At 36.1% G+C, this 19,490-nt stretch overlaps 1 protein-coding gene across 4 annotated transcripts; it reads right to left on the bottom strand.

Annotated features, from left to right (window-relative positions):
- Positions 1–13,441: 13,441 nt before the first annotated feature.
- LOC116168665 (N-acetylgalactosaminyltransferase 7-like) lies at positions 13,442–15,705 on the bottom strand. 4 transcript variants are annotated; one of them, XM_031484603.1, is made up of 2 exons: positions 15,562–15,705; positions 13,442–15,515 (listed from the first exon to the last, which is right to left on the bottom strand). In XM_031484603.1, the coding sequence occupies exons 1-2, from the start codon at positions 15,621–15,623 to the stop codon at positions 13,751–13,753; spliced, it is 1,827 nt and encodes a 608-aa protein (XP_031340463.1). In that variant the 5' UTR covers positions 15,624–15,705; the 3' UTR covers positions 13,442–13,750. The 4 variants fall into 4 exon arrangements, with proteins under 4 accessions (XP_031340463.1, XP_031340465.1, XP_031340466.1 ...); XM_031484605.1 differs by having other exon boundaries at positions 13,442–15,512; XM_031484606.1 differs by having other exon boundaries at positions 15,566–15,691.
- Positions 15,706–19,490: the final 3,785 nt, after the last annotated feature.

The raw sequence follows: 19,490 nt of genomic DNA, 5'->3' as shown, positions 1-19,490 counted from the left end.
GAATGTGAATCGGAGATATCTCAGTACCGTACTATGTCAAAACTAATATTTGAAGAAGAGCTTCTTTCTAACTTCTGATCTCATCTGTATATAATCGTGCATTTAGGCGATGCCTGCATGTCGCGTGGTATCCGTAAAATGTACTTCCATCCAAAGCTTTCATTTTGTATATAACACTTCGAGATAGGAGGAATCGTTTTGAGATAATGGGTAAAAACTCAAAAATGAACCCTTTTAACTCGGCACAGGTTAAAATGCGAAGATGGTCGAATTGGGGAAACATTGGGCAATTATACTTCATGCTGTAAAGGAAACCGAAAAATTCCAATGACTTCCGAAGATATGCCAGAAAGACCAACCTTTGCCTGTAGATGTACATTACCTCCTTCTACACCTGTGCACTTTGGATTAAAAATCGACAAAAATCCGTGAAACTTGCATCGGAAATTGCACTTATCAGATCAATGTTCCATTAGTTTATGAGTGTGGACAAATTCTTCTCCGAATTGTTTGTCACCGAAGCACTCACATACCGACTGACGCAAAATAAATTCGCCCCGGAATGTATGCCCCAGAATAATCACCTACAGGGAAAATTCGCCTCCGAAGTATTTGTACTAGGAACATTCATCCACGGAAGACTAGTTCGCTAAAAATAATCGCCCACAAGGATAGTCGTCTGCAGAATACTCGCTTCCAAAATATTCAGTAGTACTTGCCCCTCGACTTGCCCCTAAGAAACCTATCATAATTGGAGGTTTCGGAAATTGATTAGTTCCCTTAATACTTGGGGCTCCTGAAATGGCATTTCCTCGAATAAATAACATAAGATTTTGATTATTGCCTCCGTCATTATCTCTTTTAATTATAAGAAGAATAATTGAAAGAGGCGCGGGAACTGATTGGACTGTATACCCACCTCTTGATGTGTAAATTTGTTGTGTATACAATTGTTATTTACAAATAAAAATGATGATGATGAAAAATGCGAAACCCCGCTGGGGAATTCGCTCCAAAAAGTATTCTTTCATTTACACATTCAAACTCTACTCCTATACAGAATTTTGCTAGGGAACGGTCTTATTTTATGTATAAGTGGATATGCCGCATGCCCTAGGATAACACGTGAGACCTTTATATTCGTCCCAGGTAAGTTTGTGGGGTGCGATGTGTAGCGCCTAGCGCACCATCCTCTATTTTTTTGACAGATTGGGATTAAAGAAAATGCCCCCATCGCTGTCCTTGCCGTATCCCCCCAACATCAATAGCAATAAACTGAGTCCCGCAACGCCTTGTAATACAATTGAGAAGATTGTCCTTTATTATAAAACAGACTCTGGATACCCACAAAAGGTGTATGTGGTTAGTTAGTAAATAAAATAAAATTAGGAGTCCTAATTTTTTATTCGTATTGCCCCAAATTTATGGGAGAAAGACTTTTCCACCGAGTAGTCCCGCTATGGACGTACCATTCAATCATTCGCTACAGGACAAGGATGGAGAAATTAGCGATTTTATTAGCAATTACCCTCCTCAAGTCTGAAATCGATACCTTCGTTTTCGTTGCGCAACCCTGTATCCTGCAACGGGGTACCAAGAAATTTCCCACCGATTGTTCGATGAATAATGGCAAAACTAATAAATCAATTAATCACGAGTATAAATTGATATGTAACTCTTTCTTTAAACAGATTCAAAGTCGTTAATTGCCCTATAATTAATTTACCCCAGATTTGGTTTTTGTTTCAAATTGAAGTGTAAATGCGGACTTAAAGTTTTTTTCTGATTGAAATGAATGCGCCTCGGATATAAATCACTTCAAGGATGTAATTTGAACTAATCTGGTTTTCACGGCGTAAAATCCCGGAGGCACGAGAAGCAAGAAATGTATAGTGCCGATTTGTCTCGGATCTTAGATGAACTTAAAGAGTAAACATATAAAGAAGAAGAAGAAGAAGAAGAAGTAAGTTGATTGCATGTGAATAGATTGTCGGTGTATCGTAATGAGGAGAGAGACGTAGCGGTTGGGCCGCCAGGTGCATAGCCCGAGGCATCGCATTCCGGACAAAACACGCGCTGTTTGCTCATCCTCGCAATCTTCCTCGCACGTCCCTCCGACGATAAAAATCAATTACGTACCTCATCATTGATCGACAGGTTCGATCGACGCGACAATTCCTGACGAGCCGCCGACGCGGAGCGCTTCCCATCGCGAACGGGCCAAGTTTAAGGGTTGACGCGTTCACATAAGAGATTGCCCCCCTGGGAACGAAGCGAAGACACAATATCCACAGATATCTTTGTTCTAAGACGTCGCTGATGGCAAGTCTTCAGGAATGTTAATTGCAGCCCGGCCGGTCTGATGGCAGAGCAGTGCACCGCGCGATGTCCCACTGCAGCGCGGCAGCAAAAGACTTCTTTCCCACAGCCACCGTAATGGGATGGAAATCTTCTTTATTCTTCGTTTAACATTCTCACACGGGCCCTCCATTCACACCAATTTATAATAAGACGAATTTAATCTAACGCTACGGCCATTAATTTCACAAAGGACGCGTGTAGGTTTATTTTATATCCAAACGTCTAAACACCAACAATGCAGACATAACGGTTGCCCATTTTATAATTATATATAAACGCGACCACCTCCTTCTTTTCGGGGTAAATATTTTCCTTTCATTATTGTACCTAATTATATCATTCTATTCTAATACTTTCTCTTGATCAGAATATTGCTGCTGTTTTATTTTCAACATTCTCCGATTTGGAATTTTTGCGAGACTACCACACTTGAAGCAACTCGCAACTCCACCCTTGTAATTTTAAAGTCAACCCCCTTTGAGATGTGGAACTAATCGCATTGATTTGTGGAGGCTAAAAGTGCTTTCTGCTTGTCAATATTATAAACTACGATACACCTTCTTCGCCGAGGAACACGTAATAATTAATTTGCTCTTATACGTACAAACCAAAGCAACGACCACCAAAAACCGACACCACTTTCAAACTGCAAATAGTTTCACAAGATTGTCTTAACTTCTGAGTATATATATTTAGGTACCTTGAAATGAACCTGGATAAAATAACTAAGAAAGTGCTTCGACAGCTTTAAAGATATAAATCTGGAAGTAACGCAGCCTGACGCATAGACGTAAATAATGACATTTTCTTCTTTTTGGAAATATATTAAAAGTTTAAGTGGTAGTCAATCGAACTATACATCATTTTGTACTTTTTATTCACTCGCGCGCGTTATAAAAAAACTACTAAAGCTGAACAATAAAAACAACCTCTTATTAATTTCCTAAGTAACCTATGTTACCTTGATTTTAGTTACTTTTTTAGAATTTTAGAAACTTTTCAAGAAAGGAGGTTTCTAGGATTATTAAAAATATTTCTAACACTCTAAAATAAATGTCCCTACATTTATGGGAAAATTTCAAAGAAGAGTTTTAAAATAGTTTCAGGAAGAATTTCTGGATTAAAAAAGATTCCTGAGGATTTTCGAAGATCTCTTGAATATCTTCGAAGGCGATTTTGAAGCAGGTTCCAAACAAGGTTCTTAACGGTTCATACAGATATTTTTAAATTTCTAGACAAATTTCTAAAAAGAGACCTCTAAGTTTGATAAGAAGAGATTGATTGAACAATTTCAGAAAGTTTTCATAAAGAATAATGATTCTTTTTTACTCTTCCTAGGAAAATTTGTATCCTTTTAAAAGCATTAACATTTTTCGAGAATATTTTTTAACATTAGTTCTAAGAAAGTTTGCGTTCGCTACTCAATGCTTTGCTAAAACCTACAAAATCGCGTAGACGATGTTTCCAAATAGCCCCCTCCTAGGCAGGAAATAAATTAAAAGAAGAGAACCTCTAAGCAGGTTTCAAACAACCTTTTAAAAAGAGTTTCTAAGGAAGATGTGCGAAAACGTTATTAATAAAATTGCTACGAAGACAACTGAAAATCTGAAGATATTGTTCCTAGGAATTCTTTGATGGTTTGTTTTATTTTCTCCAAAAGGCTTCTCAGATTTATGAGATTCAAAGTTCTAGCTATGTATGTACGTAACTAACCATTTGCGACCCTCGGTATATTTGAAAAAAAAAGTTTGTTTTTGTCCCCGATTTTTTTTGGCAAATTCAAACGTAAAACGCTGCAACGATCCACATGAAATGTGTGGTAAAAATTTTCGTTTGTGGTAATCTTAACAGCCTTATGACTTATGAGTTGTCGACCTCATCCTCCACCTTTACGGTTTTTTACTTCTTTACTAATTTTATAGGAAATGGGCACAGAGTTGAAAAATTGGACATTTTTCCGTACATTATGTACACTAATGAGTGGATATACCGTACTGAGCTGTAAAACTAAGTGTTTGAATTGGGAAAATTTGATTTCCAAGCAGAAATAACTACACAACTATGCCACGAAACTGAAATGTTTCAGGATCAAGAATAAATCTGCTGTCTCCAAACTATAAATTGATAAAAAGTTTTAAAAAAGACAAGTAGGACATGAAAATGGAGGATCACGATTTGTCATTTCTCTTAAAGTTGGACGATCAGGGACATGTAACACAATTCGACTATATAAATGTCACCAAAATTTTTTCCCTTCAGCTTTCCAATAAGTGAATGAATCTTGGAAAATATTGTCACGAGAATTAGCAAGAACGAGCCAGTTTCATTCAAGGAAAAATGATAGTTCTACGGCTATTCTGAAAAACGAAGATGAATTATGTAAGAAATAAAAGAATATAAAGAAAACAATTCTTGTTTGAAAATGCGCATTATTAATATCGACAAGTTGTTTTATAAACGTGTGGAGTATAAACAAGAGGTTTGGCCTTCTATAAGGTGGTCAACATTGGCGTAACGTACGTTCAGATTTACCTTACCCTCTGCGCTGCATTTCGAATTGCCGAGATTCGGTATGGGAAAGTGATCGAGTGAACAAACCATATCAAATACGCACGGCGATCAATTTTTCATAAATCATTGCCGCCCCACTTTGTCCACATTATAACCCTCCCAATGAGCGTCACTGGTGGCAATGAGGACTGAACATAAATTACAAAAAAAAAACAAATCTGCATTCCAGGAAATTACTAATCATCAAATCTCTATTATCATATCATTAATAATTTTAACGTATCGGTACCTTACATGTTGGATGTTTATTTTTAGTTCAATTAGGTAGGTACCGTCAAAGAAGATTAACACCCCGGGAAAACTTTTGACATAAATTAAACTAAAACTAATCCGGCCGATTAATTAAAATAAATAACTTGACGTCAATTATGGATTTAATTACATGGATATTGCATTACTGATTTATTTATTGACTAGCAATTATAGAACTATTGAAACTTTACTTCCATTAAGGTGGCCAGGTGGGAATGCCGCTGCCGCTTATTATTTGTATAATAAATTCAATTTAATCCATTTATTTGTTTGCGTTTTATAAAAAGCCCATTAAAAAGAAAATAAATCGATTACGAACACAATTGTATCCTTTTCTTACTACCGCTTTCACATGGTAAATCCGTGTACTGAAGAGGAAAATTGCACGTTTAACAGGTGCGGATATTATGAATGGGGAGACCTAAGTGCTATATTTGCGAGTCTTTAATTCCAGAGTTAAACATGTCCTAAGAAACTATTTTCAATGCTAATTGCGCAATAACTAATTGCTAAAATAGACGGAAGTGTTTCTTTATACGTAGGTATTCGAACCTTGTTTTACATGCGCCGCCAACCAGAGTTTTGTATTTTTATTTAAATTACACACTACTTTTGATGGTAGGTAATAGATAATTTTTTTTCTTTGAAACATTATATACAGGTATTAATGAAAACTTGTTCATTTAAGATGTAAGGGTGCAATATCAATTCGAATAATTTCAATGTCACTGCCATCGATCGTGCCGTCGTCAAGATACCAAACATTCGGGTCTGAGTTTAGAAAATATGTTAAATCCATGATAGACAAACTGAATAGAAATGGGGCCAAATTATCTCCCTGTTGTACACCACATTGAGAGTCTGACCATGACCATATACCAATTTAGAAGAATATCTATAAGTTTGCCATATAAATGGATATAAACATGGAATCTCAGTCTCTTCGAAAAACATTGAAGGAATTAGCAAAGACAAATTTCACAATCAAATCTGCATTGTTGTTAATTCATGTCCAAGAAAGTTCGAGCCGAATGCGAAATAGTCGGATGCTATCGGACGAATTCCACCATATTTTTTAAGCAAGGCCGTCAATGAAGCACCAAAAAATATCGGCAGAATTGATTTTGGTAAATTGTCTTCCAGAACGACATCTAAAAATTTGTGTTTAGCTTTTAGTAATACCTACTTCCAATAAACCACTTGCTGCACTATCTTCATTATCTTTATTTAAATCCAAAAAGCGTCCATTGATGACAACGTCAACAGTAGAAATACGTTAAGAAGCTGTTGAACCTACTCGTTTAGTAGTTGATGTATGCTTTTTGGTGTAATGTTGCTTCACCACGCTCAGATGGTAACCTATACAATGGAGCACGAAGTCCAACATAAGTGGTCAGCCATTTGAAATATGGTTGGTACAAATTTACTATATTATTCGTATTCTAATTAGGTAACCGTTGTTAACATATTTAAGTTCTGAACTAAAAATAAAATATCTGATCCAGCTCCTTTCTAGCGGGCAAGATTCCGCATTGATTTCAGTGAGTGAAACAACGCTATACGTATGTGTACGGTTTAGATAAAGGGCTATCAACCCTACATTTTCTTCAACACAAAAATCGTTCAGGGACATTATGAGGTGACTGGAGTCGGAGTGCTCATCGTCATATAATATAAATTGAGAAACTGTTCCTTCCAGCAGCCATATGTATAAAAGACATTAGCGATATATTAAAGAAAACGTTCACCTGTCATCCACCCTAAATCTGAGCGGCCTATAGCCCATTCTTTTGGCTCTTCTTTGGATATGTAATAAAGGTATTCTTTTATGATTAAACATTAACATTGGAGGGGGCATTTCGCCATCAGCGTGATCGTAATGCATTCCTTCTCGTCGTTGTTAATAAAATTATAAACTGCTTTTTCACCTTTTTTTACGATTACCTACTCTTGACTCCTTTAGGACTAGTTTCAGTTATGGACGTTCTACCATGACTCAAGTTTTGAGAAATTCTTGCGATAACCCTGGATGTCGACGCAAAAAACTTTCGTACCACTGGCGACCATTGGCAAATTTCGTTTCTCGTTTAAGAGTTAAATAAAGTCGGATAAAATAGTTGACCTTTAGACCTCTCTTTCTTTAGACCTCAATCTCTCAAACAAAAGTTATAGACTAGAAACCAATTTCGACAAAAAATTCAAACGGCTATAACTTTTGATCTAGTAATCCAATCTTGGAACTGTTTGAAATTATGGATTCTACAGGCCAAATTCTATCAGAAAAACTTCTTTCCCGGTCGATCTGAGACAATTTTTTTTTCAGGCCTCAAAAAAAGGCATACCTATACACTTCCTTTTTTACCAAAAATCGACTGCACCAAAATTTCTCGGGAAAACACTTTTTCGTACTAATTTTGGTGCGTAGAATCCAAAACGAGTCGTACTTTTTCGATTAAACCTCTCAATCAAAAGTTATAGACTAGTAGAAACCAAGTTGTATCTGTAATGGCGCCTGGTGCAGACGCGTTAATGTTAGCTCCGAGTAAAAATTGCAACTACTTATTATGGTAAACTCCCCCTAAGTGGTCTTGAATGTGTTGTATGTGGTGGCCTAAACCACCCAGGGTGCATTAAATATTTAAAGAATGTTGTGTTTATTGACGACAGCAAGATAAACTGCTGCCAAAGTTTAACCGATGACAATGTGGACAATATGCATGTAAGTGCAGATAGTAATTCACTTAAACTAGAAATTCATTATTTGAAACAAGTTATAAACGACAAATGCGCCATTATAGCTCCGCAGCAAGAGGTTATCCATTCATTAAAAGAACAAATTAATTTAACAAATCAAGTGAATAAATTGCAAACAACATTATCAAAAAGCAGTGCGAAAACACCATCGTCTGGACTTGGCGATATGTTTGCCAATAAAAGTAAACATCAACGTACATTCACGGCCGATAAACGCGATTCCAAAATTGCAAATAAAAACGGTAAACATCCCGCTGCACCACTGGCGGACAACATAACTCCAATTACTACAAAATATTCAGACTGTGTAAAAATTACCAGTGCTACAAACGAACCTCAAATGACCACTAAACGTCCACCATCCACAAACATCCCTACTGAAGTAGCCATTGTGTCAGCAAATACACCCGTCCAAGATGCAAGTCCTAAACGTGTAAACAGGCGAAGAAATGTTATAATTGGAAAGAGCAAAACCGACGAAATAAAAACAGTTCCAAAAATGGGATACCTACACGTTTTTAGGCTTTTTCCGACCGAATCTGCAGAATCTCTCTTGGGATTTCTCAAGAAATCCGCGCCTTTAATTCAATTTTCTTGCGAACAGTTAATTCAGAAAAATAACTCATCTGCATCGTTTAAAGTTTCATTTCCCATGTCAAACGTAGAAGAAGTATAGTATACAACCCAGACATTTGGCCGGAAGGGTGCGAAGTGCAGCGTTTCACATTCTTGAGAAATTTTCCACTGCAAGCCTCGTAGGAACCAGCACCACCACCCAACCTACCGCTGACAAACTAACTGGCCACCTAACAGTGACCGAAGTTTTACATTTAAATGTGCAATGTTTGTCTAATAAAATTAATTTAATTGAACAATTTATTAATGAGTATAACTTCTCATTTTTAATGTTTTGTGAGCATTGGTACTCAAATTGTGATATTGAGAATATTAGTATAAGTTATTTTAGATTGGCTTCACATTTTTCCCGAACAAATCATATTAGGGGTGGAACATCAATATTTGTGAATAAATTTACTGTTATCTGAATGTAGACCTCTAACAAATATCAATCAATTATCGTAAGAAACCATTTTTGAATGTTGTGCCGTATCTTGTAGGAAGAAGTACTGTCTAATTAATGTTTACAGACCACCTACTGACTGTAAATACAATATTGAATTATTCTTTTCCCAATTTTCGAAAATGCTTCAAATATCTATAAACAAGTTCAAATACGTAATCATCAGTGGAGATTTTAATTTTAATCAACTGAGTAATGACTTAAATACCAAGTACTTCTTTGATATATTTCATTCATATGGAATGACATCATTAATTACTGACTGTACTAGGACTTTTACAACTGTTTGCAACACTAGCCGCTCCTCTATAGACTATGTAATCACGAATGCACCGCATTTAGTGACAACTAATAATTTTGACCCAGGTATTTCGGACCACTACTGCCAGACTATTCAGTTTCAACTGGACTGCTCAGGTAAAACCCATATCGAAAATAAATCTGTGCGTTATTCCTTTAGATGTATTAATGATCATTCTATTTCTGAGTTAAAACATCAGCTATCCAAACTGGGGAATTCAATTTAAATAGTGAAACACAAGTGGATCTTTTATTTGACAAATTTTTGAGCGATTTTTTCTGGTGTTTTAATCACGCTTGTCAACAAAAAACCATACAATACAAATCCAAATGTAAGCAAACATTATAATAAAATAAAATTTTCAAAAAGCTTAATCGAAAAGAGGAAATCGCTAAATAATTTAGATTGGCTACGTAAAAGATATCACTCTGATGAATTAATCCAAAGATTTCGAAACCTAAAAAGGGAGGTGCGAAAGCAAATAGATACTGAAATAAAAACTTTTACACACGAAAAATAAATAATTCCGCAAATAAGAATAAAGCATGAACTGGTAAATGACGTGAAGGGTAAACGCAAAAGCAAAACAATCGGAAAGATTAATTATAAAAAAGACATATTAACAAATTCACTCGATATAGCCACAGCTTTTGGTGAATACTTAACCTCCAAAGTGCATAGAAAAGTAAGTAATCATTTTGGTAACGACTTAAGCAGTAAATGTACAGTGGGTTCATTTTCTTTGGAGACGATGTTCTTTACTCCCGTCACTACTGCAGATGTACTTGTCACAATACGTGAGTTGCCACACAAAAAATCAACAGGACTTGATGGAATACCTGTATCCGTAATTAAAGAATGCGGACCAGAAATTGCTCCAATTCTTTCTCACATTATCAATTTGTCAGTTACACAGCTTCCTTGAAATTAGCTTCAGTCATTCTATTATTGTAGCAGGGTGATCATAGCAACATTGAAAATTATCGACCTATTGCTATATACTTAGCATTTTTTCAAAAATTATTGAAAAAGTTGTAGCTAAACAAGTAGAAGCGTATTTAACAAGGTTTAATAAAATTACTATTAGCCAGCATGGTTTTCGACACGGTTCTTCGACCGAATCCAATACAATTGAGTACGTCCAATTTGTGAATGAAAGGTTGGATAGTGGGGATCATATCGTGTCTATCCTGTTTGATTTAACAAGAGCATTTGACATGGTTCAAAAGTCCTTTGTTTCGGATAAATTGAATAGTCTTGGTATACGTGGGTGTATCAACAAATGGTTTGTTTCTTATTTGGATTGTAGAAAGATCATGGTGCAAATGATGTCTATTCCAAGGAATTTAATATTGATCTCGGTACGCCTCAAGGAAGTGTTTTGGGACCACTAATTTTTCTTGCTTTTATTAATGATTTGCCAAGGCATATTTCGCACGGCAAAGTCCTTCTGTACGCTGATGATACCTGTATAATACTATCTGCTGCATCTAAGGATGTTTTATTGAATAAAGTTAAAATATCTTTTCATGAATTTAACAATTATTGCAATAAAAACAGATTAATACTTAATACAAAAAAAAACAAGTTGCATTGCTCATTTCAGCTCACGGGAAAGAGTAAAATAAAAATTCATTTTCAATAATATTAAAGTACATTTCTCTGATTGTGGAAAATTCCTGGGAACATATTTAGATAGCTGCTTCTCCTGGGATACTCATATTGACTTGGCCTGTAAAAAATTGAACCAATGTTTCTACTTGTTAACAATTTTAAAACATATGTTGGATAGAGACACTTTAGTCAACATATACTATTCATAATGCTTATAGTGCAATAGCGTATAATATTGTTGTCTGGGGATTAGGACGTAATGTTCAAAGAGTGTTTGTGTTACAAAAGCGCATCTTAAGGCTAATCTTTTGTTTAGAATCACGAACCTCGTGCCGAAATACCTTTAAAGAACACAAAATTTTAACTGTTACCTCTGTTTATTTACTAAAGTTATTATGTTACATTTATAGAAACAAATTTAAACTTGTTAAAGGCACTGACCGACATACATACGACACCCGAGGCAAGCATGACCTTATAGAAAATAGAAGTATTCATTCATATTGCAAAAAATCGCCTTTTAATGCAGGAATTCGTTTTTTAACTCCCAGCAAAGGTCAAAAACTGCGAAACAGCTGTTAAATTTAAGAGAGAGCTAAAACTTGTTTTATTACAAAAGTGTTTCTATTCACTGGGAGAATTTGAAGCCTTCTGTCTTTAAATTTTGTACTTTCTTTCCATTTTGGTTTATATATCTGTACCTGTATCCTTTAACTTATTTGTCAATCCTGTACATGTTTGTTTTATACATACTATATGTCTTTTTTACTGACTTGATCAATGCCACATACTTTGGTCTATGATCTAATAAAGTTATTATTATTATTATAATTTCGACAAAAAATTCAAAGGGCTATAACTTTTGATCTAGTAGTCCAATCTTGGAACTGTTTGAAATTATGGATTCTACAGGCCAAATTCTATCAGAAAAACTTTTTTCCCGGTCGATCTGAGACAATTTTTTTTTCAGGCCTCAAAAAAAGGCAGTGTATACACTTCCTTTTTTACCAAAAATCGACTGCACCAAAATTTCTCGGGAAAACACTTTTTCTTATTAATTTTGGTGCGTAGAATCCAAAACAATTCGTACTTTTTCGATCAGACCTCTCAATAAAAAGTTATAGATTAGAAACCAATTTCGACAAAAAATTCAAAGTGCTATAACTTTTGATCTAGTACTCCAATCTTGGAACTGTTCCAAATTATGGATTCTACAGGCCAAATTCTATCAGAAAAACTTTTTTCTCGGTCGATCTGAGACAATTTTTTTTTCAAGCCTCAAAAAAGGCAATGTATACACTTCCTTTTTTACCAAAAATCGACTGCGCCAAAATTTCTCGGGAAAATACTTTCGTACTAATTTTGGTGCGTAGAATCCAAAACGAGTCGTACTTTTTCGATTAGACCTCTCATTCAAAAGTTATAGACTAGAAACCAATTTCGACAAAAAATTCAAAGGGCTATAACTTTTGATCTAGTAGTCCAATCTTGGAACTGTTCGAAATTATGGATTCTACAGGCCAAATTCTATCAGAAAAATTTTTTTCACGGTCGATCTGAGACAATTTTTTTTCAGGCCTCAAAAAAAGGCAGTGTATATACACTTCCTTTTTTACCAAAAATCGACTGCACCAAAATTTCTCGGGAAAACACTTTTTCGTACTAATTTTGGTGCGTAGAATTCAAAACGAGTCGTACTTTTTCGATTAGACCTCTCAATCAAAAGTTATAGACTAGAAACCAATTTCGACAAAAATTCAAAGTGATAGGTCAAAGTGCGTTAAAATTTTGATCATTCTCATTCAGTGGATTTTGGGCTAGCTCTCCTACTATAATTTTTACACTATGGCGACAGTCACTAGCGGTCGCCACACTACCTACCTTTATAATTATCGGCTCCAGGCCATTTATATCTAAAAGTACCAAATGTAATTAAAATTGATTTTTCCATGGATGTTTTAAGTGATAAGTTGCAATTAAAAATGGTGGGGTCGAAGGGAACAATATATTTGCACTTTCAGATGAGCCCCCTCCCCTTCATTCTATCAAAACGACTTGCATAAGTAGGTATATTTTTGATATTTCTAATAGGAAACAAATACATTACCTTCCATACATTAAAGTGTGATCCTGTGTGAATTTATTAAAATTCAAGGCAATTGTCCACCTAAGGTGTAAGTTAGCAAGAAAAAATGGGGATGAAACATACTTTCATGAATGCTCAAGTAGTTATTAACAAATTGACGTGGTTGCCCATCCAGTTATCATTAGGTTACTCTTTAATGTTTGCAGGTACTCAAGCCAACAGTAGGTATAACTCGAGTCTTACAAGTACTCATTCTCACTGAAAATGTTTGGTAGTTTCATTGACAGATTCACTACCCTTTGTCTCAATAAGTTTTTGTGTTGTAGGATCACTCAACTGAGATGGTAATGAAAAAAGAAGCAAATCACTCAATAATTTACTATGTTTGTAATTGTCAACCTCACACCATTTATATATAAAAATATTAATGTAATTAAAATTAAAAAAATCTGAAAACACAGTCAAAGGCACCAGAGGTAAAATAAAAGATATTGCATTTACATATAACACCAAATAAACTAAGAGATAGTGATCGATTGAAACATAATTTAAGTACACAGTAAAATGGCAAGTAGTTTGTACATAAATTATCGGATATGTTTATATGCTACAAGTTAAGGTTGGTACTTGGTACCTACTCGCTTAAGTTTTATGTACAATACTTGTAAAGCTGCAGCAAATTAAATATTTGTATTTACATATTCGAAGGGAATGTTAATTACTAAAATTACTACTTAGGGCGAACTTCTTTGAAATACCACTGCTGATATGTATTGTTACTATCACACGGCATTAACGACAGATGGGATGTTTGGGGATGCAAGGCCATGCACTTCTTGTGTAAACGATGCATTAAGGTGTGGGTGTCTTCGTCATACACCCAAGGTCCGTCCACAGTTCCTAGTCGGCAAAAGGCCAGTTTGATTCCTTGAGAGTCGGCTTCTATGCATCGCTCGCCTACACCCAATTGGCCTTTTGCATTTAGACGAATTAGTTGATTATTGCCGAATCCGTGGCAGTGCTGAATGGCAATCAGAGCGGGTGGAGCGTGTCCCAGTGTATCGATGCATTTACCAACGGCACCGGAACGTAACTCACCCCAATGTAGATTCGGTGGGAGCTCTGGAAATCGGTCGACAACGTCATAGGCGACATTCTCCATAAACCAACTGAAACTTTTACACTTTAATTTTTCTTTTAAGGCCTTCTGGTCGGAAATGTCTCCCATGTCGAGGAAACGAGCTAAAGGCTCTCGAGTGTAGAAGTATTCCTTATATTTCTCATCGAACCACGTCTCGATTACACGCTTGTAATTAATTGTAATCAAAGGTCCCTTCTTTTTCTGAGCCAATTTTCCAAAATTGTAAGGCATAAATCCGCGATAAACATGTCCCACTCGCGAGCATGGCACCCACTCGATGCTCCCGCCGCACTGCCATATTTTAAAGCTGAGCTCGAAGTTCTCCCCGCCCCAAACTAAAAGACCAGGATCGTACGCTCCCAGCTCCAGGAAGTACTTGCGATCCACAGCGAACAGTCCACCCGCATGCGTAGGGCTTTTGTACGGTTCACTGTTATGGGCCCTTGTCGACAATTCGCGTTCGGGAACGTCGTTCTCCTTATACAGCATGCCCCACTCGAAAATCCCGCGGAAATGACGGTGCTCACCATAAACCGGACGATACTCGAAGGTCTTGTGATCAATTCCATCTATAATCGGTACAGTAAGCACTGTGCGATCGCGATAGATCGGTGCCAGCAAAGGTGGCAGCCAGTTGGTGTTTACTTCACAGTGTGCATCTAAAAAGACTATAACTTCACCCGTCGCCTCCTGAGCACCCCTGGATCGTGTCCTAATCAAACCCTCTCGTTCAGTATTACGAATTAATCGAACAATCCCCCCAAATTGCTCAATATAATTATCTAAGTCACTTTTAAGATTATCCTTATCACTAAAATCGTCCACAAGCAGAATTTCCTTCAGCACATGCTTGGGTGATCGATTAATGACAGAGTGCACAGTCCGAAGAAGCACAGACCATCCCTCGTTGTGGAAGACAATTATGACGGTAGTCGACGGCAGATCATGCGGGTAATCCCAGTGTTTGCATTCGGGCATTCGTGTATCGGGGATGGCACGATCCAAGGAGATTTCATCTGAACAGGCGATGTTCATACCATACTCCGCTTCGGACTGATCGGCGTCATTCTGCTGGTCTTGCCGTAGCACGTGGGCCTCGCCGTTTTCGCCTGGACCGACGCGTTTCTTCAGATTGCGTGGTTCCAAATTGCCCAGGTCTTTTACTAAAATTGGTCGCTCACGCCTTGTCAGCTTAGCCGTTTGGGCAGCATCCTGCTGTCTATTGGGCCAGGTTGTTAATAAATAAAGTAAGGGCACTAAAATTAAGCATATCGCAGCGATTCGGATTAATTTCCCTTTTCTATTTAACAGTAAACGGTTTAACAATAAACGTGTCATCTCTTCTAGGAACCTTCTGAAATGTTTAAAGTCAGTGGGAAAACGTGTTAAGAGAATTATACTTGCGACAGGAAGCGATTGTGTGTGGTTGCCGATAACTAAACGTCGTACGATATACTTTCATTCATTGTTAATGACGATAATTAAACAATTTAACCGGTAAAACTTTCGGTGACATTTTAAGTGGAAACGTCAACAATTTTAAGCACGGCAACGAACTTTAATTACACGTTTTGGTTTGCAACTCGCCTAAATTAGCAAAATACGATTAGATGGCAGCACAAAAAAGCTCAGGACCGTACTTGGCTGGATGGAATTCAATTGTAGTTTAGGAAGTGAAGTAGCACTTTTTAATATAAAATGTGCATTAAAAAGGATGTAGATGCGGGGGAAACTAAGTTGAGCGCTTAACTACTGAAAAATTACTTTATTATTGAGAAGTCTTTTACCAATTTTATACTTTTCGGTTTTTACGTTTGTAATTTTTAATAAACGAAAAGGGTTGTGGTTTTAGGTTTAGATAAACGTTAAAGAACTCTTATAAGCAACAAGAATTGAGTTACATCCGGATATTTGACAGTATAAAATGAAATTTCAATCAATAATTGTGATGATTTAAACCGTTGAATTTTATAACAGCTATCCTTTTAAATGGAGCGCATTTTAAATTTCTGATGAGGTTTTTTATTGTAATCTTTGCATTAAAGACAAACATACCTACAAAATGTATAATAAATAATATTTTATTCAATATGAAAATGAAAAATTAAATAGATTTCGAAAACCCTTTGTCCATGCGATTCTATTAATTCACCATCAACATTTTTCCTTTCTTTGTGTACATGTGCCTTTAAGAATAGTATTTCACTCGAAAATATCAATAAAATTTATTAGTAGATGCTATTTAAGTGGTCTAAATTCGATAATGCCATGATATAACCATTTAAAAAGATATGTAGGGGAATTGTAGATACTGGGCCTTCATTTCAAAACAAACCGCCGAATGTAATTTGCCATTTTGATAAAAATTCAAAAATTAGTAGGAGAGGTAGCAGGTATTTTTCTAGGTGGGGTTTAAGAAAATAGAAGACCATCAGATTATTAACAAAAATTACTGTACATTTCTATCTATCTGTAAAATATGTAAATCTGTAAAATCAGTAAGTGATCTACACTTTTACTAGATGATTCGAATATTGTGAGGACTGTAAATATTGTGGTACATCAAATATCTTTGTATCCTTGTTTGATTTTGTTTGCAGAGTCCACCAGCTACCCTTTAATGCACATTAAAATATTAGCCCTTTACCATTTTAAAAAATACGACGCGCCAATGAAACGATTCGTGCACTACGAGGGCTGTAATTTTTGTGATACTTCAAACGTTGTTGTTTCTTTGTTTGATGTTAAGCTCACGTTCCCATCACCTTCTGCTCGTGTTCTCAAGTTTATTTCCTGAAATTTCCACTTCTAAGTTGCGATTAAATTACCATAATAGTCCTTTTTCCTTTCATGGTGAAGTTTTCATCAAACTATGTCGGAACAGTTGCTCACAGTAAGTTACCGTAAATTCTTTGGACCATATTTTCCCAACGTCTAGTCATTGCTAGTCTAGGAACTTAAGCATTAAAAAACGCCGAAGAGAAATTGATTGACAGTAAGATTTTTCTCGGAAAATATCTTCTGTAGCGATAGGTAGTTCATTCTCATTTTAATTAACTGCCCGAAAAAAAATGTGGTTGGTTAAAATTCACAAATTATTATGTGAGTAAACAGAACTAACTCGTATATTCGGAGGATCGCTATTTTTCCAAGATGGCGTACACATTTCTTTCCGATTCTTTCTCTAGCAAAAAATAAACTAACATTTTAATCCAGTAGCGCATGATTGCTCTACACTCGATGATATTTTTGTCCAAATATCAAGTAGCTTTATTGTTTATCTATTGTTTCTTTTATGTCTAACTGCTATCAAGACCATTCGCACCTTAGTATGCAGTATGGGGCTTATGGAGAAACAGTACATGCTTGCCAAACTTATTATAGGATCGATTACTGCACCGTAAAACGGTAGTTTAGACACTATTTATTACTTTTTAACCTAACCTCAGAAGTCAAAAAGGTAAATTAATAACAAGTTGTAATTGTTTGTCAAATGTGGCCGAGAACAGCTTGTATTTATTAAGTCCCCAAAAATTTACAAATATACAGTATACATATTAGTCACTGGAATCGAATTGAAATTCATCGGAAGATGACTGCGACACTTGAATTATAAATTCTTCAACATCATCTTGAAGATAATCTGCTGCCCACATACCATCTTCGATAGTTTTCACGTGATTGACATAATGTTGCCAATTTTGAACCGTAACTTGTGAATAACCCATTTTTATTAATTCTTCCATGTCCTTTATTTTAAATGTTTTGTTATTCATTTTGATATGATGTTTAACTTGAGCCCACACCATTTCAATGGGATTTAATTCACAATGATATGGAGGTAAACGGAGAATCTCGTAACCTTTTTCTTGTGCAATAACATCAAGCTTATTTTTGTCGTAGTGATGCCGAACATGCGCAACAGAAGCGAGTAGGTCTCGTTTTAATGGATTTTCTTCAATCGGTACATTTTTCTCACGAAGCCAATCTATAATGTGTTCTTTTCTCCACGACATTGTTGGTATCTTCTCCAACTTTCTACTGTGGTACGAGGCATTGTCAATAACAATGACTGAATTCGGTGGCACATTTGGTAGAGGCTGTTCAAAAAACCACTTTTCATAAGTGTCTGCATCCATTTCGTTGTGTGCATCAGCAGTGTTCTTTTTGCAGAGAAAAGTCAGTTCCGCGCCCGGAATTAAACCATTATCACCACCAGCATGTACTAACGCAAAGCGAGGCCCTAGACCAGTGGGTGATTTTAAACCTGTACTGAGTCCTTTGATGAATGCCTGACGATTGCTTTCAACGGTGGGGTCATGCCACGCCCTGCTCACCGAATGACCAATGTTAACCCATGACTCATCCGTATACACAATATTTTTACCTAAAATATAAATATTATGTAATTTGCAATTAAATATAATAAAAAGATGAAGCACCTTCTTCTCTCAACTTCCTGATGCGACGTAGGTATTTATGTCTCCATCGTATAATATCATCCCGTTCAATAAGGATACTCTTGCGGCCAACCTTCTTAAACCCATATCTTTCAAGAGATTGAATAATGTGGTGCGTTTAAAGTTGGGTAGATCGTTATCGTCATTTACGGAAGCTAAGATGCTGTTCATAGTTGGTGGAATATTTGTAATGAAAAAGTTATGCACTTTACGTCGAATAACTGATTGCACATTTTCATCATACACATGAAGACGATCATTGCTTTGTTTCCCTTTTCTTTGCTTGCGTTTTTTCGGGCTTGATACACCTTCGTTTCCGTCTTCCTTTTTAATGGCATAGATGTTCCGTTCAGAACAACATAAAGCTTTACTTGCTTCTTTCACAGCTGCAGTAACGTTCATCGTTCCCGAGAAATAGTTCAGCACGTTGATAATGAGGTGTTTCTCCTTCCGGCTAAAACACTCTCCTTTATGGTGTTTCACGTTAGCAGATCCTGCTTCAGCTTCGGCTTCCATTTAATGGGATATTCTAAAAAGATGAAATCAAATAACGGTTCTACAAGAACACTCAAAGTTACCTTGTATATAAAGTACGAGATGGTGGCGTTCTTAAAAGAACGATTTTTAAAGCAATGAGACAATAAAATGTGTTAAATACGAAAGACAAAAACGAACCACACACGTAATGACAATACAAGAAGATTTGACGTTATATTTTGTTTTAAAGCTTAAATTCAATCATATGTAAGTTTGGCATCATTGCGGTAAGGAATAAGGATAGCGTTATTGAAGAATGACGCAAATTAGTAAAGGAGGGATATAGTCCATAAGACCCCATACTGCATATTAAGGTGCGAATGCTCTATAGT

This window comes from Photinus pyralis, unplaced genomic scaffold (assembly GCF_008802855.1).
Source record: "Photinus pyralis isolate 1611_PpyrPB1 unplaced genomic scaffold, Ppyr1.3 Ppyr1.4_LG4, whole genome shotgun sequence".
NCBI classification, from domain to species: Eukaryota; Metazoa; Arthropoda; class Insecta; order Coleoptera; family Lampyridae; genus Photinus; species Photinus pyralis.
The sequence above is the reverse complement of the archived record's forward strand: the minus strand, read 5'-3'. Positions and strand labels throughout refer to the sequence as shown.